The 26,113-nt window shown below is 32.5% G+C and overlaps 1 protein-coding gene across 2 annotated transcripts; it reads left to right on the top strand.

Annotated features, from left to right (window-relative positions):
* Nucleotides 1–7,869: 7,869 nt before the first annotated feature.
* On the top strand, nt 7,870–25,835 carry LOC102539440 (pancreatic alpha-amylase). Of its 2 annotated transcripts, none has more exons than XM_072968107.1 (11): nt 7,870–8,243; nt 17,141–17,354; nt 17,710–17,856; nt 18,703–18,900; nt 19,908–20,138; nt 20,840–20,973; nt 21,762–21,884; nt 21,978–22,077; nt 23,686–23,804; nt 23,911–24,036; nt 25,610–25,835. In XM_072968107.1, exons 2-11 carry the CDS (start codon nt 17,187–17,189, stop codon nt 25,797–25,799), a joined length of 1,536 nt encoding a protein of 511 aa, XP_072824208.1. In that variant the 5' UTR covers nt 7,870–8,243; nt 17,141–17,186; the 3' UTR covers nt 25,800–25,835. The 2 variants fall into 2 exon arrangements, with proteins under 2 accessions (XP_072824208.1, XP_015099491.1); XM_015244005.3 differs by lacking the exon at nt 7,870–8,243 and adding an exon at nt 10,390–10,485.
* Nucleotides 25,836–26,113: the final 278 nt, after the last annotated feature.

Here is a 26,113-nt window from a genome sequence, read left to right as displayed (position 1 = left end):
TTCAGCATCCTTTTGTGAGAAAAATATGCAACAAACTAGGAACAGAAGGAAACTACCTCAGTATGATAAAATTCATATACAAAACCCCACAGTGAACATCATGCTCCATACTGAAAGACTGAAAGCATCTCCTCTAATATCAGAAACAAGTCAACGATGCCCACTTTCACCAATTCTGTTCAACTTAGTGCTGGACGTTCTAGCCAGAACAGTCAGGCAAGAAAAATATAAAAATCATTCAAACTGAAAGGGAAGAAGTAATATTGTTTCTGTTCACAAATGATATTATTTTTTCAGCTTTATTGAAGTAAAATTGACAAATAAAACTCTAAGATAATTTAAAGTGTACAGCATGGTCATTTGGTATCTGCATTCACTGTTAAAGGAATTTCTCCATTGATTAATTAACATATCCATCATACTACTTTTTTTTTTGGTGAGAAAATTTAAGTACTACTCTTAAAATTTCAATTATTCAATACATTGTTACCAACTATAGTCATTATGTTATACATTAGATCCTCAGACCTTATTCATTTTATAACTGAAAGTTTGTACCCTTTACATACATTTCTCCATTTCCCCCACCACCCAGCACCTGGCAACCACTGTTCTATTCTCTGGATATACGCTCAACTTATTTACTTTTTTTTTTTAATTCCACGTTTAAGTGATACAATGATACCATGCAGTATTTGGTCTTTTTCTGTTTGATTAATGCCCTCCAAGTTCATCCACATACAATGGAATATATATGTAGTGTGTGTATATATGTGTGTGTGTGTGTGTATATACATATATACATATATCATGTTTTCTTGATCCACTGACCTGTTGATGACCCTTTAGATTCTTTCTGTACCTTGGCTATTGTGAATAATGCTGCAGTGAACATGGGAGTACAGGCACCTCTTCTAGATAATGGTTTTGTTTAAGCTCTTCTAGATAATGGTTTTGTTTACTTTGAATATATACTCAGAAATGGGATTAGTGGTCCATCTGGTAGATCTATTTAAATTTTTTTAATAACTTCCATACTATTCTTTATAGTGACTACCAGTTCACACTTGAAACACATATGGTATTCGAGCATTCTCTTTTCTTCACATTCTAGCTATCATTTTTTTATCTCTTGTGTTTTTGGTGATAGCAGTTCTAACAGGTGTGAGGTAATCTCATCGTAGTTTTGCTTTACATTTTTTGGATGATTAATGAAGTTGAGCACTTCATGTATCTGTTGCCCTTTTGTATGTCTTCTTTGGAAAAAAGTCTCTTCAGTTCTTTTGCCTATTTTTAATTTAAGTTACTTTTTTTTTCTATTAAGATGTAGATAAGATCTTATTTAGAAAACTCTAAAGACTTTCCACAGACACACACATGGAAACTTTATAATTAATAAATTTAGCAAAGTAGCAGGATACAGAATCAATATACAAAAATGCATTGCATTTCAATAGACTAATAGTGAACAACCTGAAAAGGAAATTATGAAAACAATTCCACTTAGAATAGCATGGAAAATAATAAAATACTTAGGAATTAACTCAACCAAGGAAGTGAAAGACTTGTACAATGAAAACTACAAAATATTGCTGAAAGAAATTAAAGAAGACATAAATAAATGAAAGACATCCCATGTTCATAAATTGGAAGACTTAATGGTGTTAAAATGTCAGTACTATGGAAAGTGATCTACAGATTCAATGAAATCCCAATCAAAATCCCATTGACTTTCCTGAGAAATAAAAAATCTCATTTTAAAATTCATATGGAATCTTAAGGGACCTCAAATAGCAAAAAGAATCTGAAAGAAAAACAGAACTGGAGTACTCATACTTCCTGATTTAAAAGCCCACTACAAATCTACAGTAATCAAAGCAGAGTGGTAATGTCATAAAAACAGACATATATGCCAATGAAATAGAATAGAGTCCAGAAATGAACATTTACATATTGGTCATGGTTTTTGAAAAGGTTGCCAAGACCATTCAATGAGGAAAGATTCTTTTTAAGAAATGTTACTGGAAAAACCAGGTATCTACATGTAAAAGAATGAATTTGAATACCTACCTAACACTATGTACAAAATTTTCTTCAAAATGGATCAAAGACCTAAATTTAAGAATTAAAACAATAAGATCTTAGAAGAAAATATAAAAAAAAATTCACTACATTTTATTTGGCAATGGTTTCTTGGATATGACACCAAAGGCACAGTAACAAAACTAAAATTTGACAAATAGGACTTCATGAAAATGTTTAAAATTTGTACATCAAGAGATACTATCAATAGGAAAATTCATCTACAGAATGGGAGAAAATATTTGTAAGTCATGTATCTGATAAGAGATTAATAGCCAAAGTACGTAGAGAACTACTATCTCAACAACAACAACAACAAAACAGCAACTCAACTGAAAAAAATGGGCAAAGAATTTAAACAGATTTTCTCCAAAGCAGATAGCCATATGCACATGAAATGATGCTCAATTTCACTAGTTTTAAGGTAAATGCAAATCAAAACTACATGAGATACAACCTCACGCTCATTAGTGTTGGCAAGGATGTGGAGAAACTGAACTCTGCACTGCTGGTAGGAATGTAAAATGGTATAGCTGCTATTGAAAATAGTTCCTTAAAAAAAACTAAATAAAATTACCATATGATCCAGCAATTCCACTTCTGGGTGTATACCCAAAAGAATTGAAAGCAGGATCTCAAAGCAATATTGGTACATCCCTGTTCATAGCAGCAATATTCCCAAAAGCCTAAAGGTGGAAGACATACAACTATCCATTGTCAGACGAATGGATAAGCAACATGTGTATGTGTACAACAGAATATTATTCAGCCTTAAAAAGGAAGGAAATACTCCAACAAAGATAATCCTTGTGAGGTAAACATGCTAAATGAAACAAGCCAGTTACAAAAAGACAAATACCATATGATTCGATTTATATGAAGTACTTGCAGTAGTCAAAATCAGAGACATAAAGAAGAACAAAAAAATAAATAAATAAATAAAGAAGAACAGTGGTTGTCAGGGGCAGAGTGGAGGGAGGAATGGGGAGTTTAAATGGTACAGAATCTCAGTTTTACAAAACGAAAACAGCTACGGAGATCAATCATGGTGATGGTTGTTCAATACTATGAATATATTTAATAACACTGAACTGTACGTTTAAAAACTTTAGATGGTAAATTTTGATATATATGTTTGCCACAATTCAAAAATTTGAACAAAAATCCTGCATGTGAACATTTATAGTGACTTTATTCATCATCCTCCAAAATGGAAACAACCCACGTGTTCTTCATATATTGCAGTACATCTGCACAAAATGCTAATGACTGATACATGGGGCAATGTGGATTTAACTTAAACGTTTCAAGTTCAGTGAAAGAAACCAGACTCAAAGTCACATATTATGTGATTACATTTTTTAAAAAAATTTATAAATACAAAACTATAGGACAGCTACCTGATGAGTGATTGTGAAGGGGCCAAGTCTAGGTAGATGAATTGACTGCAAAGGGAATTTTGGGGTGTGATGGAAATATTGCAGTCTTTTAAAAATTTTAATAAATCTTTATTGAACTCCTACAGGGTGTAACACTGGGGTACAATTATATTGTTTTGCATGTGTTTACCCAGTTATCCCAACACCAATTGAAGAGACTGTCCTTTCTCCACTAGGTATTCTTTGCTCTCCTATGGAATATTAGATGACTGTATATTCAGGGGCTTTAATTCCATACCAATTTTAAGGCTTCTTTTTCTATTTCTGTAAAGAATGCTATTGGTATTTGATGGGGAATGTGTTGAATCTGTAGATGGCTTTGGACAGTATAGACATTTTAACAATATTAATTCTTCTGACTCATGAACACAGGATGTTTTTCCATTTGTTTGTGTCTTCAGTTTCTTTCAGCAAAGTCTTCTAGTTTTTGTTGCACAAATCTTTCACTTTCTTGGTTAAAAATTATTGCTAAATATTTTGTTGTTTTCAATGCTATATTGAATGGGGTAGTTTTCTTACATTTTGAGTTGGTTCACCATTAGTGTGTAGAAGTACAACTGATTTCTGTATGTTGATTTTGTATCTTGCAACTTTACTGAAATTGTTGACTAGTTCCCATAGTGTTTTTGGTTGAGTCTTTAGGATTTTCAATATACAAACTCTTATCTGCAAATAGCTACAATTTTACTTCTTCTTGGATTTGCCTTTTATGTCTTTGTCTTGTCTAATTGCCCTAGCTAGGTCTTCTATATCGAATAAGAGTAATAGGAGTAGACACCTTTGCCTGGTTCCTGATCTTGGAGGAAAAGCTTTCCATTTTCTCCATTGAGTATAATGTTAGCTGTGTGTTTGTTATATATGGTCTTTATTATGTTGAGATATTTTCCTTCTATGCTCCATCTGTGGAGGATTTTTATCATGAAAGGGTACTGAATTTTGTCAAAAGCTTTTTTTATTCTATTGAGATGATTATGCGATATTGACCTTTCATTTTATGAATGTGAAGTATTATATTTATTGATGTGTGTATGTTGAACCATTATTGCTTCCCAGGAGTAAATCCCACTTGATCACAATGCATAATTATTTTAATGTGTTCTTGAATGCAGTTTGCTAGTATTTCATTGAGAATTTTTATATCTGTAGTCACCAGGAATATTTGTCTGTATTTTCTTTTCTTGTGGTGTCCTTATCTGGCTTTGGTAACAGGGTAGTGCTGTCCTCATGAAATGAGTTTGAATGTACTCCCTTCTCAGTTTCCTGGAAGAGTTTAAGAAGGATTGGTAATTTTTATGAAAATATTTGGTAGAATTTGCCAGTGAAACTGTCTGGTCTAGGTGTTTTCTGTGTTTGGAGGGTTTTGATTACTGATTCAATCCCTTTACTTGTTATTGGTCTGTTCGATTTTCTGTTTCTTTCTGATTCAGTCTTGATAGTGTGTTTCTAGAAATATTTCCATTTCCTCTAGGTTATCTAATTTGTTGGTGTATAATTGTTTAGAATAGTTTCTTAGGAGCTTATTTCTGTAGTATCAGTTTTGATGTCTCCTTTTTACTTTCTAACTTTATTTGAGTCTTCTATTCTTACTTAATCTAGCCAAAGATTTACTGTTTTTTAAAAAAATCTTTTTGAAGAACCAGCTCTTAGTTTTGGTGATCCTTTCATTGTTTTTCTGGTCTTTATTTCATTTATTTTCTCTCTAATATTTATTATTTCCTTCTTTCTGCTAACATTGTGCTTAATTTGTAATTTTGTCTAGTTTCTTGATATGTCAAGTTAGATACTTTTATTTGTGATTTTTCTGACTTCTTAATGTCTGCATTTATCACTATGAACTTTTCTCTCAGAACTGCTTTTGCTGCATACTCTAAGTTTGGATATGTTTTCATTTGTTTTAAGTTAAGTTTTCATTTCCCTTTGATTTCTTCTCCAGCCTATTGGTTGTTCAAAGATGTGTTGTTAGTGTCCACATATTTGTAGACTTCACAGCTTTTCTCTTGTTGATTTCTAGTTTCAAACCATTGTGGTTAGAAAAGATAGTTGGTATGATTTCAGTCTTCTTGGATTTATTTTGTATCCTATCATATGTTCTATCCTGGAGACTGTCCCATGTGCACCGGGGAAAAATGTGTACTCTGCTGCTATTGGATGGAATGTTTTATATATGTCTGTTAGATCCACTTGTTCTAAAGCATGGTTCAATCCAGTGTTTCTTGTTGATTTTCTGTCTGATTGACCATTGCTAACAGCATTATACTGAAGTCCTCTACTATTGTATTATTGTCTGTTTCTCACTTTAGATCTTTTAGTATTTGCTTAATAGAGTTTAGTGCTCTGATGTTGGGTGTATGTATATTTACAATATCTTTTTTGATGTATAGACCCGTTTGTCATCATAATAATCTTTTTTGTCTCTTGTTACCATTTTTGGCTTGAAGTTTATTTTGTCTAAGTATGGCTAACCCCTCTTTTGGTTTTCACTTACTTGGAATATCTTCTATACATTCACTTTGAGCCTATGTATGTCTTTTGACCTAAAATAAGTCTCCTGTATACAGTGTATAGTCAAGTCTTGTTTTTTCCAGCCAACTCTATGCCTTTTGATTGGTGAATTCAATCTATTTACATTTAGAATGATTACTGATATGTAAAGACTTATTACTGCCATCTTATTTTTTCCTTCTGTTTACTTTTTATCTGTGTTGTTTCTTTTTCCCTGTTTCTGCCTACCTTTGTAAATTGGTGGTTTTTCCCCAGTGGTTTTCTCAGTCTCCCCTTTTTATGTTTTGTGACTCTATTTCAGATTTTTGCTTTGTGGTTACCATGAAGTTTACATGAAACATCATTATAGGAATAAAATAGTCCTTTTTATGCTGATAACAGATTTTCTTTTTCAATATAAAGTTTTCATGCTTTTTGCTCCTTTTGTATTTTTGATGTCACAATTTTCCTATTGTTATACTGTGAAATCATTACCAAATTGTAGTAGCTGTCATTATTTTTAATGCTTTTTTCCTTTAACCTTTATACTATAATTAAGTAGTTAAGACATCATTCTAACATAGTTATAGTTTTCTAACTGCTGTTATTTATTACCTTTCCAGAGTGTTGTGTTTTGTTTTTGTGTCTTTCATAAGTTTTCCAGTTCTTTTTGTCCCAATTAGCATCTGTTCATTTCAGCTTGAAGAACTCTTTTAGAATTTCTTGCAAGTAGGTCTAGTGTGGTAAACTGCTTCAGCTTTTGTTTGTATGGGAAAGCCTTTATTTCTCCTTTATATGTGAGGGATAACTTAGCCGGATAAAGTATTCTTGGCTGGCAATTTTTAATTTTCAACACTTTGACTATGTCATTTCACTCTGTCCTGGCCTGCAGGATTTTTGCTGAGAAATCTCCTGATAGCCTAGTAGGGGTTCCTTTGTAGATTACTTTCTTTTTTTACTGGCTGATTTTAGGTTTCTTTCTTTATCATTGATTTTTTGACAGTTTCATTATAATGTGTCTTGGAAATGATTTTTTTTTTTGCATTGAGATAGTAGGGTGTTCTATTATCTTTGTGGACTTGTATGTCTAATTCCTTCTTCTAATTGAATCATTTCTAAATTCTTATCTTCCCAATTACTTATTCTTTCTTCCATATAATCTCTCCTGATACTTCTGCTCTTTAATGAGTTTTTCATTTTTTTCAGCTCCAGAATTTCTGTTCGGTTCATAAAACAATTTCAATTTCTTTGGTAAAGAATCTTTTCTGGTCATTAATTTTATTCCTGAGTTCATCACCTTGCTGTCTTTGTTTCATTGTAAGTTATTGAATTTCTTCATTATAACCACTTTGAATTCTTTATCAGATCTTAACATTCTGTCCCTTTGAGTTCAGTTGCTGGAAAATTATTATTTTCTTTTTGTGATACTATATTTCCTTCATTTTTCATAGTGCTTGACAATTTGTGCCTCTGCTTTTTCATTTGAAGTAGTAAACACTTAGTTAAGGATTTGTTTACTATGTTATTGCTCAACAGGCTGGCAATTAGAAGATGTTCTTTTGTTTTCCAGAAGGTGGCGTGACATCTCAAGTTTTGGGTTTCTCTCCTATAGAAGTTGACTCTTGAGGCTGCACTTGGGAGTGTGTAAAAAGAGCTGGCAACAGAATGGAGGGAAGCATGGTCTTAGCAACTGAGACTTTGGAGATGCCATGTCCTGGTGGGGGGATCCTAGAGTGGGAGATTCCCATAGTGTTGAAGCAGATAGCAAGAAACATGATCCTTCAATGTCCTTTGCTAATTTTGTCTGCACTCTTTCCTCTTCCTCCCTCCAGTCATGGAAGACATCCCTCCTCTGAACTCCAGGTACTACTAGAGAGAAAGGGGACCCTCCAGCTCAACCCATGTGCATCTTGGGCACTCTGTCACTCACCGCTTTTGCTTTCCTCCTTCTCTAACAGAGGAATAGCTACTCTCACTTTCTTCCTGGGAAGTGGGGCTGCCTCTGCAGGTTCCTCCTTCTCTGCCCCCAAATTTGTCTCCATCCTGCTGCAATGGCATTCTGGGTTCTCCCATCAGACTGGCTGGACCTCCACATCCTCTGTCCCCTATGATTGTCCACCCAGTTGTGTGCTTTCAGGTTCCCTTCTTCTAATTGGAGCAAGTGGGAGTGGGGCCGACTCATTCACCCCCTTAGATCTGCGTTCCCCTATGAAGTCCTATCCACCTATTTTGAATGCACAGGTGGGTAGAAATCTCCTAGATGTCCTGGTATAAAATGCAGAGGACTTTTGTTTGGTTATGGATGTCCAATTAGTTGTAAATCAAAGGAGAGAGAAGAAAGGAACAATACATACCACCATGAGGCTAATGTCATGTCAGTTTTGTTAGTTTTTAGAGTGGTTGTCTAATGTAAATGCTACTTATCTTGTTTTAGGTCTTGTTTTCTACATCAATAAAATAAGAAGAATAGATTTAGATAAGTGATTTCAAATGACCAGAAAAAAAGAGAGAGAGAGAGGGAGAACAATGTATTAATGGTAAGGTTTTCATAAAGCTAAATTTCAAGACTTTGTATTAAAATATGTTTTTATAAAATTTTTTGAAATTTTAGTTAGTACTTAAAATCTGGAAACCACTGGACTAGTTTATTCCAATAGTCTCTCTCAATGGTAATATTCTCTGATCTTATAGTTTATTCTTCACTCGACTTCCTACATCCCTAGAGAAGAAAATCTCATACAAGAATGTTTTATGAATCAAACAGCTTAAGGAAACTTAATGATTTATCAATCAGAATAGAATAGATCATGCTGCAGTATCAAAGTACTAAAAATTCTCATTGCCTTAGAATAGCCAACTTTATTTCTCATGTTTGTCTCAGATTGACAAGGGGACTCCTTATATTAGTCACTTCACAGTCTGCTACAGAAACATCTTTTTGACACATGTTTGACAATCACAGAAGCCCCCAAAGTAAAGCATTACTTCTATTTGCATTTCATTGCCAAAGCCAATCATGTGGGCACTCTTGAATTCAGCAGGACAGAGGTATGTATTTCACCTACAGGGAGGAATACCCAATATTTATAAACAACGGTACATTCTGTGGTTGAGTATGAGATCAGGAATAAAACCTAACAGAAAAATTAGTTTCATTTAGAGTGAACATTAGAAAAACAGGAAATTTGCGCATAGCCCTTACTACTTTTACAGTCTTCTGAACATATTAATATTAGCTAAACAGAAATTTCCAGGTTCTAAAATATCTTCACATAGAATTTTTTTATTTGATTTTTTTATAACAACCCAGTGAGGGAGATTAAAAAGACTGAATAGTGGCTAAGAGCTCACTACAAAGTTAGTTTGCTTGGCTTTGAGTTTCAGTCTGAACATTTACTAAAATATGTTCATGGACAAGTTATATTACTTAATTTCCCAGTGCCTTAGTTTCCTTATTTTAAGACTGAGTCTAATCATGATTCTATCCTGCCTTTTTATGGAGGAGTCAAAGTGATAATACATGGAAATGGCTCATAGTAAGACTCAATGAATATTATTAGTTATTATTAATTATTTTTTTGAATTTTTATCATATTTATCAATAGCACTATTATTTCCATTTTCTAAATGAGGATCTAAATGTAATCTATAGACTTTAATATTTTCTCTAAGATTCACATTGTAGATGGCAAACCGTGGATTTAAAATTAGATTTTTGGTTTAGAGACTTTATTTACATTCTAGTAGCACTTATTTAACTAATTTGACACAATCATATTCTAATCTGTGTCTTTAAGTTTATTTTAGCAAAGGTTTTTTTTTTCCCATACATTGGTATAAATGCTTCAGGAAAGAAAGACTAGTTGAGACTGGGAGAGGATACTGAGAATGAGAAAGGAAGACAGAAAGCAAGCAACTGAAGAGGTACAGTGTAATTAGAAGAGCTGGCAGGGCAGCACACTGAGCTGAAGGAGGGAAGTCAGTTTGCTCAGGAAACAGGAGTGATAGTAGCCAATCTGGTGTCATTGTAGAGCTCACACTAGACTTTTTGTACAAATTAGATTTGGAGAATTAGAACTGGGTCATAAGAACACCAATTGAAAGGAAGAGGAGTATTATAGGAAGTCTCTAAAGTCCTACATTCAGCATTTTTTTCTAATTGAAGAGAAAGCAAAATCAGAACTGTGTGATTTTGTTGTTTTATGATATAAAAGACTGAAATGTGGATTTGAGAGGTTGCTAAACTAAGGAAGTTGATGTGGTGAGTTATTTTAATGGTTTTTAGTATCATAATTCCCCCCTCCCTTTCTGTCTTGAAATAAGTGGTTTCTGTCACGTGCTTTGATATAGTTCAGAGTTTCACAATCTATTTTAGGCTTGTTGACAGCTCAGATTTCAGTTTCCAGCAGTACAAAACGTACTATTTGTGTTTGAAATGCGTCTGATCCCTGGCTCAAAATATTTCTCTCATTTCAGAAATCTGGTAGGCAAACTTGATTATCTTTGCTTTCATTTCTCTAATCTTCACATGTGACTTATTATCCTGAGCTCGAGTTCATTTTTCTTTTTTTTCTTTCTTTTCTTTTTTTTTCTTTCTTTTCTTTTTTTTCTCTTTTTTTGGATGGGTGGTGGGATACTGTTTTGAGAAAATTGTGCATGATTCAATGTAAAATTTAGAAGAGTTATGACTTTTTTTCAGTATGAGAAACCACTAACCTGATCAAATACTACAGTAATAATTATTACCTAATGCTCTAGTATATTGAAAACTGGGAAAATAGAAAAAATAAAAGGTAAAAACACTTGGAGATAAATATAAGTGATAAAATAGCAACTATAGATGTGACATGGATGATATTTCCACTAAAATATTTAATGATATTTTTATTACATGCTATAAAGATACTTAACTATAAGACATCTAGGCTGATAGTTACAAATGACAAGAGTAGATAACTTGTCTCTTCTTTGTTAATGCTAATTCATTTCTATGGTAAAAATATTAGTATCTTCCTGAGAGGTGAAGTTGCTTTGGATAGGGGATATGGACATTGTACATAGGTAACTAAGGTTTATATAAGTAGAAAGGAAGCTATAGAATTAGATAGAAGTTTCTTGACTACTGCTTTTTGTTTAACATTTTAATAGAACTCCTTTATTTTATTTATGTCATGACATTCATGTGATTTAATCAGACTTTAAGCTAAATGTCTAAATTTATGATATTTGATGTGTTAAGAGAAATCCTGAATTTATATTAGAGCCTTTCCCCTATAATGCCATTCATATTATGGACAATAAATAAAATAAATGCCTCATATAATACTGACTGAGAAAAAACACTTGAGAATATCAGTAACTAGTAATCTTATGGATAAGTCTGAGTTAACAGAATTTTTTTCTTCTTAACATTGGATATATTTTATTGAAACTTCAAATATAAATACTGCCTAAGGAGTATTGCTTTGATTTTAAGATATTATCCAGTATTCTATTTAATACTTTTAGGACTTCCCAAGACATCTCATTTGGCACATTATAGTAGCCATTATAACTTCAAAATAAAAAGAAATTTCCTCTTTTTACGGCAATCCAGGAAATATGAGGTGTGGGCAACAGAACACTGATATTACTATTAGTAATTATGAATAGCTTCTCTGAGGAGAACTTTTTTAGGAAAATTATAATGGGAAGTAGACATAACAACTAGTTCATTTTCTTATTTTTTGGTTTTGTTATTGATGTCAAAGATGTCAAGAATTTATTTGCAGATTTTACTTCACAAAATATAAATATACTTTAGTTGTTTTAATGACTCTCCTATGTCATATTTTTTCATAGAAAGTTTCTCAGAAAACATGTGATGATGGCTGATCCTTGGTAGAAACTTATTATATGTTTGCATGTCTCTACCTATGCTTGGATGCTAGTAAAATTCCCCCAAGTTGTGTCTGTAAGTTATCCTTTATTTTAGTAATATTTTAAATATTTTGTGAAAAACACTTGCTATTTAAAGAATAGTTCAGAGATGACTGATGAGGCAATGATGAGTTATTTCAAAACCAACATGTAGTCTGCCAAAAGCTCTAAGCTGTTTAAAGAGAGAGTGAGAAAGAAAAAGAAAAGAAAATGTGGAGAAAACTGCAGGTGGAAAACATTGCTGGTTCCTTCTTATCACCATCTATTCCTCTAGGGGATATGAAAATAATTCTGAGATGTAGAAAGTATTATTAGAACTTGGGGAGAATGGAATTGAAAGGCAATGCCCAAGAGATGAAAAGTATAAGTGGGAAGAGAACATGGGTGTATACCAGTTTGAATAGTACCAGAAATAAAAATAAAAATACAATAATAACAACAGCATTACAGCAACCAAATATATTGAGCTTTTACTTATCCATGCACTAGGATAACAATTTTATATGTGTTAATCCATTTAATCATCATAACAACTCTATTATAAGGTACATATTATTTTTTCTAGCTCATAGTTAAATTTAGAGAGATTAGTTTTCAGAATCACACAGCTGATAAATGGCAAGGTCGAGATTTAAACTATAATCTCTCTTGTCTAACTCCTAAGGTCATGTCCTTAACCATTACATTTTAACATTTGGAACCTTGAATCATGTGTGAAGTTCAAATGATGCTGTTCTTCTCTAACTCTCAACTCTTTATCACCATCAGTCCTATATCATCCACTATCTAGTTACTCTTCTCTCCCATACTCTTTCTAATACTCATCTACATTCAGTTAATCTCTTGTCCTCCTTGCAGATTTTCCTATTTGTTTTTGAAAATCTTTCTTGTGTAATTAAACTCCTCTCCCACTTTGAAGGTAACTCTTTATATTCTCCCTTCTACCTGACCCCTTCATGTAGACTACTGGGCTTTGCCCAGAGTTGTAACATTTGATTCAACATCTTTATTGATTCCTCGTCAACTTTCAAAGCTCCAGCTATCCAGGCCTAATAATCCTGCCCGAGTGCATTGGCCTGCACTTACTAGTTGTTTATGGATGGCCTCTGTTCTGACTGGTTGGTGTCTGCTAAATCAGTTGTTAAATATTTTGTGTGCCATTTTTGACTAGCATTTCTTTGTTGAAAACTGCCAAAATCTCTCTTCTTCTTTCTTCATATCTAATGTTTTTTAAACCTCAAACTCATAGTAGCTCTTCAGTTTCCCTAAACCGAATATGCCTCTAGAATGTACTATGAGTGATAATGGCATTGTCATAATTCCACTCAGTAAACTTTAAATCAGAGAGTCCTTTTTGATTCTTTTTCTCTACTTCCCTACATCTGATTAGCTACCATTTTCTGTACAATTATCTCTACCAAATCTATTGCATCTCTTTTTTTATCAATTAATTATTGCTGAATAACAATAGTAACTTATTTCTCATTTATCTGAGGGTTGACTAGGTCATTCTGCTGGTTTAGCTCTGGAACAGTCATTCAACTACAGTTAGTGGTAGATCAACTCACATGGTTGGAATGGCTAAAGACAATGAGATCTCTCTATGTGGTCTTATATCCCCGTTACCATCACAGCACACTGGTCTCAGATTTTGAAGAGATCAAGACCCACTGTGCAGATGCTAATCAAACTTCTGTTTGTGTCTGGTTTGCTGACATCCCTTTGGACAAAACAAGTTATAAACCAGTTCCATAGTCTATGAGGGAAGAGATCCCACAGAGGTATGGATACTGGTGAGTGTCATTCATTGGATGGCACTTACTTTTACAGTTTACCACACTCTCCTAATTTTTAATTTTTACTGCTAAAATACTAGTTCACATTTTCATCACTACTCTGTTTTACTACTGCACAAGTTTTCAGTTGTTTCTACCTCAGTTTTCTTTGCCGTCCAACCCATCTGCTCTACTCCAAAAGCTCTAATCATGTTACTTTCCTTTTTAAAAACAAATGAACAAAAACTTTCCGTAACTTCTCATAGCTCTCAGAAGAAAGTCTGCTTTCATCTCCCTGACTTTGAAAGACCCCCAATATAACTTTCCTACTTTAAGTCCTATGACTCTGAAACATCTAACTTAATGTTCTACAAAACTATATTGGTTTCTTGCTATTCTCTTGCCTACTTCCTACAATTGATATGTTTTTAAAGCCATTTTACCTTATCTCTTTTCATTAAAATCAAACCCATTCTTCTAATCAGTTTTACCTTTCTCTACTCCCATCAATCACAAAGGAGTTTCCTATTAATGAAATACTAAAGCACTTTAAACACATCTGTCTCACTCTCTTAAGATAGTGCTCATACCCTTCATTTTACTATTGTTATTTGTATTTCTGCATGGCTGTGTCCTTTCTCTGACTTAACGTGAGAAAGGTACCACAACAGTGCTATTCAATAGAAGTGAAAACCACATACATAATTTTAAAAAATTTAGTAGCTGTATTAAAAGAAGTAAAAAAAAACTGGGAATTTAATGTTAATAATAAACTTTATTTAGCCTAATGTATCACAAAATGTTTCAACATGTAAAGAATTACACATTAATTATTTACATTTTTTCACACTAACTTCAAACTCTGGAGTGTATTTTGCACATATAGCATATTTCTGTTCAGGCTAATCATATTCCAAGTGTTCAATAACAAAGTGTTGCTTATTGGATATCACAACTTCAGAATTTTATGAGAAACATTGATGTAATACAGAGAATATGAACTTGTGGTAGGACGATTATCACAGTTCTGGCTTTGTTATTTATTATATGAGCTTGGACAATTTATTCAATCTCTCTGAGCCTTAGTTCCTTTATGTATACCAAGTTTTTGCAAGGATTGGAAAAGACTGTATTATACAATTTCTGACATAGCGTTTATTTTTAAAATATCAATGTGGACATGACCTAAGCTATACCAATGTCTTCCAAAATACCTGTCAAACCTGTAAAACTATCATACAGAGAAGTTATTAACTATGCCTGGAAATGTCAAGATAAGCTTAAGATGTTTTTTCAATTGCATCTGAAAGGAAGAGTAGTTACTAGGCATTCAAGAATGATGGAAGGAAACCATAGAGAGAAGGAAAGCACTTGAAAGTCATAGAGGAATAAAATTGATTGTAAAATATGAAGAAATTTTAGTTTTGCAATGGGTAAGCATTAGGGACTGCATGTTTGTGTTCCACCCCACCAAAAAATTCAAATGTTGAAACCTGAACTCCCAATGGAATGGTATTAGGCTACGGGGCCTTTGGGAATTAATTAGGTTAGGGTGAAGTCATGAGAGTGGAGCCCCCATGATGGGATTAGTGTCCTTGTAAGAAGAGAAAGAGACTAAAACCCTCTATTCTATACCATGTAAGGATACAAGAAGAAGATGGCTGTCTGTGAACTTGGAGGGGGCCTCTCACCAGACTCTGGATCTGCTGATATTTTGGTCTTGGGCTTCCAACCTCCAGAAATATGAAAAATGAATATTTTTTGTTCAAGCCATCCAGCCTATGGTATTCTTGTTATAGAAGCTCGGAATGAATAAGAAAATAGGACAATTTATTCACAAAGTTGGTTGGAGGAAGGACCAAAGGAGAGCATTAGGATTCACAGAGTGCTCCTGGTACCCTCTCCACAAAGCTATTACTTACTCATTTTTCCTTATCTCAAGAAATGGTATGATCAAATACATATTTCTTTAATTTTTCTCTTCCTCATTCTTTAGTTCTAATCTAACTATAAACCTATTGCCCTTCCACTTCTGAAATATATTTGTCATTGCCCTAGTCCAAGCAACTTACTTCTTTCCTGGACTACTGAAAAAGCCTAACTGATCTCCTTGACTTCACTTTTGTCTTCCCATAGTCCAGCTTCTTCACAGCAGAGCAAGAATGATTTTCTTTTAAAATAAATCAGAGTCTCTTAGCTCCCATCTTTCAGCATCAATGGCTGTCTCTTCCATTATGTTTTCTACAAGGTCCTACATGATCTGGCCTACCTCTCTGTCCTCATCTCATTTTATTCTCCCATTTATCACTCATTGTTTAGTTGCACTGACTTTTATTTACTTTTTTTAGTGTCACTTCAGTATTCTAAGTTTTTCCTACCTTGGGCTTTTACTATTGCACTTTCGTCTGTCTATATTGCTCTTTCTCTGACCTCAAATAACTGGCTCCTTCTAGTCTTTCAAATTCTAGCTGAAAATCACTTCCTCAGAGATTCCTTCCCTGACTATTCAGTCTAAAATACTCTCATAGTGAAGTCATTTTCTATTTTATTACATTTTTTATACTAGTTCTTATTGCTATCTTAAATTGTATTATTATTATGTTCCCACATATTTTCTTTCCTTTCCACTAGAAGTAAGCTACTTAAGAACAAGAGTCTTGGCTGTCTTGTTCATCATTGTTATCTTAAATATCATCTATGTGCTTAGCAAAAAGCTGACACTCAGTTAATACTTACAAATGAATGAAGTTTTTTCCAACTGTACTATTATTCTCTTTAATAAGACTTCATATACATTAAGAAAGAGAATGGATGTGGGTTCATTAATTTAGTGTTTTATCAAATATAAGAGATACTTGGTTATAAGGAGAAAAAAAGCCATACCCTATTGCTATAGCCAAAGCATTCAGCACATGATTTGATGGAGAGGGGCAGAAAAGTCTGTTTCCTCAATTCATGGTCATTCAGTTTCCAAATAATTTCTTAAATCTTAATGCAGAAATTTAAATAACTAAAAAATTTGATTGGGGTGGAAACAGAACTAATTAAATATCCTGTTTCTTTTTGAAATTGAAGCATTACAAATATTTGCAAATAGATAGTTAAGACAATATTTTGACTATCAATTCAGTTGGCTCTAATTCTTATTTTCCTTCTGTTAGTGAAGGACTTCAGAAATAACATCTAATCCTAGTTAAATAATACATGATTAAGGACTCTTTATATTTATATAATGCCAGATGTTTAAAAAGGTTAATATTCCCTCAATAGGGAAAACACTGTTGTAAAAGATTATTTAAATGATATTCCTGGGAGATTTTATGGATGTTCTTCAGCTGTTTAACATTATTATTGATAGTTCTTTTCAGATCATGAATAAACAATTTGTTCTCTAAAAGTATTTATTCATGTTAACATTTAATTTGCAAAATATGCTTCTTACAGGCATATAAATAGTTGCTGGAAAGAGCATTGACAACTTCAAAGCAAAATGAAGTTCTTTCTGTTGCTTTCAGCCATTGGGTTCTGCTGGGCTCAGTATGCCCCACAAACTGAATCTGGACGGACATCTATTGTCCATCTGTTTGAGTGGCGCTGGGTTGATATTGCTCTTGAGTGTGAGCGATACTTAGCTCCCAAAGGCTTTGGAGGTGTTCAGGTGGGTATTGTTCATAGTATAAATTGCAGACTTTGCTGTACTTAGATTAAACAGTATTATAATCTGGGTCTATGAATCTGGGACAACATTTTACTTCACAATTAAGTACTCTAAAACAGTTTTCTGAGAAAGAAAACATTTGAAATTGTTGGCAACTTTGTTTTGTTTCTAATATAATCCTTTTTTTTTCCCGCATTTCCAAGGTGATGTTAATATTTTCAAATGGTTGTAAAGAAATGTAGCTGCATATACAAACATTCAGAAATAATTTTAGGCTATTGATTCATTTCTAAAAATATTCAATTATATAAAGTAAGCCATAATTTGATACTTATTAAAGTTGTTTTATTTGTAGGTCTCCCCACCCAATGAAAATGCTGTAATTACTGACCCTTTTAGACCTTGGTGGGAAAGATACCAACCAATTAGCTACAATTTATGTACAAGATCAGGAAACGAAAATGAATTCAAAGACATGGTGACTAGATGTAACAACGTTGGTGTAAGTGAATTAAAGCCTCCTTTAAAAATATTATATTGAAAAATTATTGCTCTCTCCTCTTGTTCCTTTTGAGCAGAATGATTTTCATATACTTAAAATTTTTACTTTATGCTTTAGCTATAAACTAAAATTTAATTGTTGCCATATGTTCAACTTGTGTAAATATTTGTATATGTGCCATTTATCTACTAAAGAAGATGTAAGTAAAAGTTTAAGGCCACAAACTTACTTATAAAACAAAATATCACCTTTTAACCCTTGCTACTGTATACATTTCTGGGGAACATTTTTCTACTTAGAAATTGGAAATTCCAGTTACAATATTTGCTGTAACTTTTATGTGACTTGTTTCTCCACCCATAATTCCTGGACCTTTCTTCCCATAGTTTCTTTGATGGTAAATAATTATTTTCTCTTTGATGAGGAGTGTAATGAGACAATACCTACTTTTTTTTTTTCCTTCTGATCCTAAATAACTAGTAGAGGCTGGCTACTTATTTCTTAAGATGACCCATAGGAATTTCAAAAACCAATAACCTCTCCTGCCTCAATTGGTTCTTACTTCCTGCCAAAAAAAAAAGTCTGTTTGTATTTTTTCATAGCTATGGTAATTTTTAGATCTCTTAATTTATCATATATGTAAATATCTGACCAAGTGGCTAGAATGCGTATAGGACTTCAGTTCACAATAATTTCCTTTCACACTTGACTGTTGCTTTTCTAGGAAAATAACTTATAAAATAACAAATATTTTGGAGTGTTATTAACATGCTGTAAACTTTAATCAATAATACTATAAATTTCTACCTCTCTAACTCAAACTGAAATAAAAATTTTGCCTTTCAGGTCCGTATTTATGTGGACGCTGTAATTAATCATATGTGTGGAAGTGGTGTGAGTGCGGGAACAAGAAGTACTTGTGGCAGTTACTTCAACCCTGGAACTAGGGATTTTCCAGCAGTGCCATACTCTGGTTGGGATTTTAATGATGGTAAATGTACAACTGGAAGTGGAGACATTGAGAGCTATAATGATCCTTATCAGGTAATTAAAAAAAAGAACTACCTACACCTTTAATTATCCACATGTACATTATTGATCTCCATTTTAATTATTAGTTTAGATTCCCTAGGAAAATAGGATTCCAAGCCTGACTATTAAAAATAAGAATCTCAAATCAGTATTTAAAACATTTTCCCAATTTAATTTTTCCCAATGAAAAAGCTCATCTACTTTATTTCTCTCATTCTCCATTTTTTTTTTAATTGAGATACAGTCAGTTATAACATGTCAATTTCTGGTATACAGCACAATGTCCCAGTCATGCATATACCTACACATATTTATTTTCATATTCTTTTTCATTAAAGGTTATTCCAAGATATTCAATATAGTTCCCTATGCTGTATGAAGAAACTTGGTTTTTTAGATCTATTTTTATACATAGTGGCTAGCATTTTCAAATCTCACACTCCCAAATTTACCCCTTCCCATCTCTTTTCCCTCTGGTAACCAATAAGATTGTTTACTATGTCTGCGAGTCTATTTCTGTTTTGTAGATGAGTTCATTAGTATCCTCTTTTTTTTTAAGATTCCACAAATGAGTGATAGCATGTGGTATTTTTCTTTCTCTTTCTTGTTTACTTCACTTAGAATGATGATCTCTAGGTCTGTCCATTTTGCTACAAATGGCACTATTTTATTCTTTTTTGCATCTGAGTAGTATTCCATTATATAAATAAGAGCACAACTTCTTTATCCAGTCATCTGTCAATGGACATTTAGGTTGCTTTCATGTCTTGACTATTGTGCATAGTGCTGCTCTGAACATTAGGGTGCATGTTTCTTTTTGGATTAGAGTTCATTCTCCATTTTTATATTAGAAAATATTTCAAAGACATGTCCATACTAAAATGCCAATATCCACAGAGAACAATGCAAAGAAGTCCCTATAGAAATACCTATTAATGAGTAAGTGAATGAATAATCAAATGGATTCTCAGGTAATGATGATGTTTTATATATCAATTAAAAAATTTTTACCTTAATAGGTCAGAGATTGTCGTCTGGTTGGTCTTCTTGATCTTGCACTGGAGAAAGATTATGTGCGCTCCACGATTGCTAACTATCTAAACCGGCTCATTGACATTGGTGTAGCAGGGTTCAGAATTGATGCTTCTAAGCACATGTGGCCTGGAGACATGAAGGCAATTTTGGATCAACTGAATAATCTAAACACAAACTGGTTCCCTGCAGGAAGTAAACCTTTCATTTACCAGGAGGTACATCAATACATATATGTGCATATAAAATAATATAATTTAATTCATCAGAAAATAAATGGCAGATTTCATTAAAAATGCAATTTCTGTAGGTTAACGGCTGAATCATTTATATAGAGTGTTCTTTAACCTCCTTTTATTCAGAGACCGTGCATCTAATTCTGTCACAAGAGGTTTTTTTTATGCAAGTGCAGAGAATTTATCTAGGCTGCAGACATCTCTGTGTGACTTATCATCTCCCCAGAGACCATTAAAAAAGACAGATAATAACATAGTTGTCTTAAGCCAGTCTATCTGACTTTAAATCTTGACTATAACACTATTAGCTGTGCTCATTTAGCCAAATTGATTAACTTCTCTGAGCAATAATTTTTTCAACATTTATCAAAAGGGTTAATGATAATGATTATGTCTTTGTTTTCTTTGGAGAATTAAAGAGTTAATATTTATCAAGCACTTAGAAATATTGTCAGCCAGGTATTAAGTGCTGTGTAAGTCTGAGCTATTCTTATCATTTAAGGTCAGCATTCTCACAGGACAATAGGTCACTTTGTCATGTTGCTTTTGTAGCATATATTTTAACAAATTAAATAAGAATCTTGATATAAGGAAAACCACTTTGGGCATTTTATATAACATAAATAGTATAAAGCTATTAAAGTTCATACTTAAAATGATATTTTCTTCTCCATTTCTACTAGGTAATTGATCTGGGTAGTGAGCCAATTAAAAGCAGTGAGTACTATGAAAATGGCCGTGTGACAGAATTTAAGTATGGCGCAAAACTAGGCACGGTTATACGCAAGTGGGATGGAGAGAAGATGGCTTATTTAAAGTAAGTGAAATATGGTTTATCCTTTGAATCATTTCATAGATTTATTTGTGATATTACTCCAACACGAGAGATAACACGAGTTATCTTCTTAAAGCCCTCTTATTTAGATAACTTTCAAGGAGTCATTTCCTAATAATAAGTGTTATAGTTCCCCAAACTCCAACTGATCATCATTATTATTTAGAATGTCAGTCACAAGGAAATATTTCAAGAAACCCAAAACATAACCTAGAGATTTTAATCTATGTTTTTTATATGACTCTACTAGGTTTGACTCATGTTTGCATGTAATTTGTGAAGGCCAGGTTATTATTAAAATGATTTTATCATTTATGAAGTCCCTACAACGTGGCCACCCTGTAGAATTTACATCTGACAACCAATTAATTAATTTCAAATATTAAAATGTTCGTATTATAATAATATCATATTGAAGTCTCATTTTAACCCAGTTTTCCATTCTGTAGAATACAATATGGATGTTGATCCTTCTGAAGTCCATCTAAATTGTAATATACTGAAGCTTCTAAAATAATTTTATATAACAAAAATCTTAAACTGTAACATAAATGTAATTCAAGTAATTCCTACATATGTACATACTTGGAATATATTTGTAGATAATATAACTATATAGTTTATATTAAAAAAGCTGTACAGAATAATCACTTAATTAAGAGAGAGAATTTCATTAGAGAGTGCTATTCTGAAAGAAATACACATTTAAGCTACTGTAAAGCTATTGTAAAAGAATAAATATATGTGTTTAAAATTTTTTTTTTACATAGGAACTGGGGAGAAGGCTGGGGCTTCATGCCTTCTGACAGAGCTCTTGTCTTTGTTGATAACCATGATAATCAGCGAGGGCATGGAGCTGGCGGGGCATCTATTCTTTCATTCTGGGAACCTAGGTAAGAAACAGAGTTCCCTGTTTTGAAACCTACCTTTTAATGATGTTAAAAATATTATTTTCTTCTATAATGATATCATTTTGTGACTTGCAGACTGTACAAAATGGCAGTTGGATTTATGCTCGCTCATCCTTATGGATTTACACGAGTAATGTCAAGCTACCGTTGGTCAAGATATTTTGAGAATGGACAAGTAAGTTTTGGCGTTGTCCAAAATATCTTTTTTGTCAATAAAAAGGAATTAATTTTGTTTTAATTTCACATGATGCTGTTGCTTTCACTATTTTATTAAATATTTATTAAGTGTAAACCTAGTGCAGGACTCTTAATGCCATAGATATGAAAAAATAAAAATTAATGATCTGTGTTGACAAAGAGTATGCAAGCTATTTAATATATGACAAACATACTCCCTCACCAAAAAAAGCGTCACTTAAAAATAAAGATAGTGAGTAAAATATGTACTTCTCTTAAGTACCTACTTCATAGAGTTGATATGAGGATTACAAGTTAACATTAATAAAAAACTTCAGTGTCATCCCATAGTACAAGCAATATAAATATTTGTCAAATGCTTTTTTTAAAAAAAGATTTTATGGAATGCAAAGGAATTATCTAGTTGAGCCAAGGTCAATATGGAAAATATAACAGGAAGGAAAGTATATGTATTAAAAAAGAGACATTTGCAGATTATTCTGGGAACACTAAAGATGAGATAAATGTGGGAGGTATGGTAAAGACAGTAATCTGAGTAATAATTTTTAAAAGGAACTGAGAAATAAGAGTATTAAGGTATTTGGAATATTAGTGGAAAGTTTTCATTTTAAACTGAAGATTTCAAATGTGGCATCATACAGCAACTTTATACCTGAAGTAGGAAATCCTCTTCACTGCACACCAGATAGATATTTCCTTTCAAATTAAGAAGTCCACTACTTTGTACAACAATTCATTCTATTGTTAGATAGCTTTAATACTTAGAATAGATAGCTTTAACATTTATACTATATCCCTTTATACTGAGCCAGTTTCTTATAATTTCCACCACTTTGTCTTCTGATGGAAGGAGTCATGGCATATGTCCATTTCCTCTTTTCCTGTAACATTTCCAAGACTTTCCCAGGACTTCTGCATGCTAACAACTGTTTGTTTTATCCACTATTCATCATACAACATGATTTTGAGACATTGATACCCTTCCTAGACATAATCGGTTTTTTCTGTGTTTACCTTTGAAAGTACCAATCAGAAAAACACAATATTAAAAGTTTGTTCAGTTTAGTAAAGAATATTGTGATGTACATTTATTCAAAAAAGAAAAATGAAACTAACATTTAGCAATTATCATGTGTAATGCATTTTTTATATTTACATTGTTTAATTTTTGTAGCAACTAAGCAATATCTTCATTATACAGAAGAGGAAAATAAGGCACAGAAGTTATGTCTATTAACTAAGTTTTCTTAGCTAGTAGTAATAGAACCTATGTTTTAGTCCTGCTATTTCTGACACTACAGTCCTTGCCATTTCAATACCACGCTACCTATAGTGATACTAACAAATCATTGCAATTCCTTGGAAATAAGAGGTTTAGAAAAATCATACCCTTGTTTGAAATATGGCCTAGAGAATGGGAAGTTAGGGAGAAGATAAATTCAATAAAAATACTGAACAACTTGGATTCTAAATGAAGACACCACAAAGACACAAATATGACAGATTGGGTTTGGTGTACTGAAGAAGTACACATATAATGTTTAAAATATAAACTTTTAAAATTAATTATTTTTTGCTAATTAAGGATGTTAATGATTGGATTGGGCCACCAAATGTTAATGGAGTAACTAAAGAAGTTACTATTAATGCAGATACTACTTGTGGCAATGACTGGGTCTGTGAACATCGATGGCGTCAAATAAGGTAGGAATATTTATTTAGAGATATCCCCTAATAATAAACTTTCTTAACATTTTATTTTAAACTGTTGAAGTATTTATCAGCATTTTATATGCTATTTTGTTTTTAGAAACATGGTCATGTTCCGCAATGTAGTTGATGGCCAATCTTTTACAAACTGGTGGGATAATGGTAACAACCAAGTAGCTTTTGGAAGAGGAAACAAAGGATTCATTGTCTTTAACAATGATGACTCGTAAGTAGATATCAATTAGAAATAATGTTTTATACTAATATGTTCTTGGTTTATTCTTTTCTCTTCTTGCTCATTTACTTTTTTCATATCTGAAAAATCCTTTTGTCAGTGGATTAAGAAAATATAGTGATCAGAAAAGGGCCAGAAGAAAAATCATGATCCTTACTCTTTTGGTCTCCTCTCTTTATAAGGGCTTCTGTTCTAAGTAGTGTTATTTTTTGTGCACTCTTGCATATCATGTGCAGATATGATGCACATGTATATGCTTACATATACGCCTCACATAAAATACATTGAGTAATTAATATAAAGGTTGTGATATCCCTAGAAGAATGTCTTACAGGCCTTTTTTTTTTTCAGTAATGGGAAAATACTGCCTTTTTTCTTATCTCTTTTTTTCACCTACTCTGGTATTGTAGTTATTTGGTCTTCTTTTTTCACTTTCCTATCTCTCTGTGACAAATGATACTTTTTAAAGTATGTGTATAAAGAATATGTATTTTATGGTCAATGATTCTCCTCAGGAGATTTTTGAGCTTTAGTTCTAAGGCTTCTCATTACTAGCTTTTCATTTGTCATACTTACATCCTCTGTCCCAAGTATATTGATCCCTCACATATGAACTATAGCTCAGAAGACCTCTCTGCAGGCAGTTGAAATGTCTCAGTGCAATTTCTACTCATGCTTAGCTCACTTTAGCCTAAATTATATTTTACTGATAAAAAATAAATCAAGGATATCTATTTCTTGCTCAAGAATCCATGGCAAGTCCTTTAATCCCTGACTTTTGTAGACGGGAGAAACAAAATAAATTTATGAGATAGCTTTAAATTTTTCTTTCTTTTTTTTCTTTCTTTCTTTTCTTTCCTTCCTTCCTTCCTTCCTTTTTTTTTTCCTTCCTTCCTTTTTCTTTTTTTCTTTCTTATTGAAGTATAGTTGATTTACAATGATATGTTAGTTTCAGGTGTACAGCAAAGTGATTAGTTATACATGTATATATATATATTCTTTTCAGATTCTTTTTCAATATAGGTTATTGCAAGATATTGAGTATAGTTCCCTGTGCTTTACAATAGGTCCTTGTTGGATAGCTTTGTATTTTAAAACCATATACTTCTTCATAGAAATGAGAGATTATTTTTATCTCCTGCCCAAGTTTATTTTAACCTCTTGAAAAAAAAAGATTTTTGAAGAGATAATCAAATTGGAAGTTTTGAAATAATCAGTATTTAAATTCAAATGAGGACAAATTTAAAATATTTGTTTACCACAGGAAGTACTTTTCTCTAAGGGAAGCAGTCATTGAAATCTTCATTGATACTCTTCAACCTTAATTTTTTGGATAATATTCACAGTTGACCAAGAAACTGCTTAATCTTCTATAAGAATATTTTTGGCCCTGAGAAAACTAGTTACGTCTACTGGAGAGATCTGTGTATTTGGGTTTTCTTTTAACTGAGATCTTGACTGCTTAGAGATCAACAGCCCAAGTTAAACCTTTTTTCATAGGAAGTCTGTATTCTTGCTTTTAATTGTGGTGAATTCAAGTTAAATCTTAAATTTTATTTTACAGGTCATTATCTTTAACTTTGCAAACTGGTCTTCCTGCTGGTACATATTGTGATGTTATTTCTGGAGATAAAATTAATAATAGTTGTACAGGAATTCAAATCCAGGTTTCCAGTGATGGCAAAGCTTATTTTTCTATTAGTAACTCTGCTGAAGATCCATTTATTGCAATTCATGCTGAATCTAAATTATAAAATTTGAATTAAATACATATACCCAGAGAAATAAAATGTGTTTCTTTTCTTTTATATATGTAATATATAGCTTCTTATAGTTCATTAATTTTTGGTAAAAGCTATAGTGAGTAATCGACTTGAAAAACTCAGAAAAGCATAAAAAATCACATATATAATTATAAGATAATTATAATCAACATTTTGTTGTGTTTCAGAAGATTCACATTAACTTGTTTCTCAAAGAAATTTCTAAGAACTCAGAGAAGCATGTTGAGAAATATGTTTGTTGCCATTAACACCATTTGGGAGCTGTATATTTCTAATGTATGTCT

Source organism: Vicugna pacos, chromosome 9 (genome assembly GCF_048564905.1).
Source record: "Vicugna pacos chromosome 9, VicPac4, whole genome shotgun sequence".
In the NCBI taxonomy this organism is placed as follows: Eukaryota; Metazoa; Chordata; class Mammalia; order Artiodactyla; family Camelidae; genus Vicugna; species Vicugna pacos.
The sequence above is the reverse complement of the archived record's forward strand: the minus strand, read 5'-3'. Positions and strand labels throughout refer to the sequence as shown.

What these genes read in the sequence shown, in the direction of transcription:
- LOC102539440 (XM_072968107.1), top strand. Translation starts at nt 17,187, where the DNA reads ATGAAGTTCTTTCTGTTGCTTTCAGCCATTGGGTTCTGCTGGGCTCAG. An exon ending in AAGGCTTTGGAGGTGTTCAG is followed by an intron (nt 17,355 to 17,709) that starts GTGGGTATTGTT and finishes TTTTATTTGTAG; the next exon opens with GTCTCCCCACCCAATGAAAA. An exon ending in CTAGATGTAACAACGTTGGT is followed by an intron (nt 17,857 to 18,702) that starts GTAAGTGAATTA and finishes TTTGCCTTTCAG; the next exon opens with GTCCGTATTTATGTGGACGC.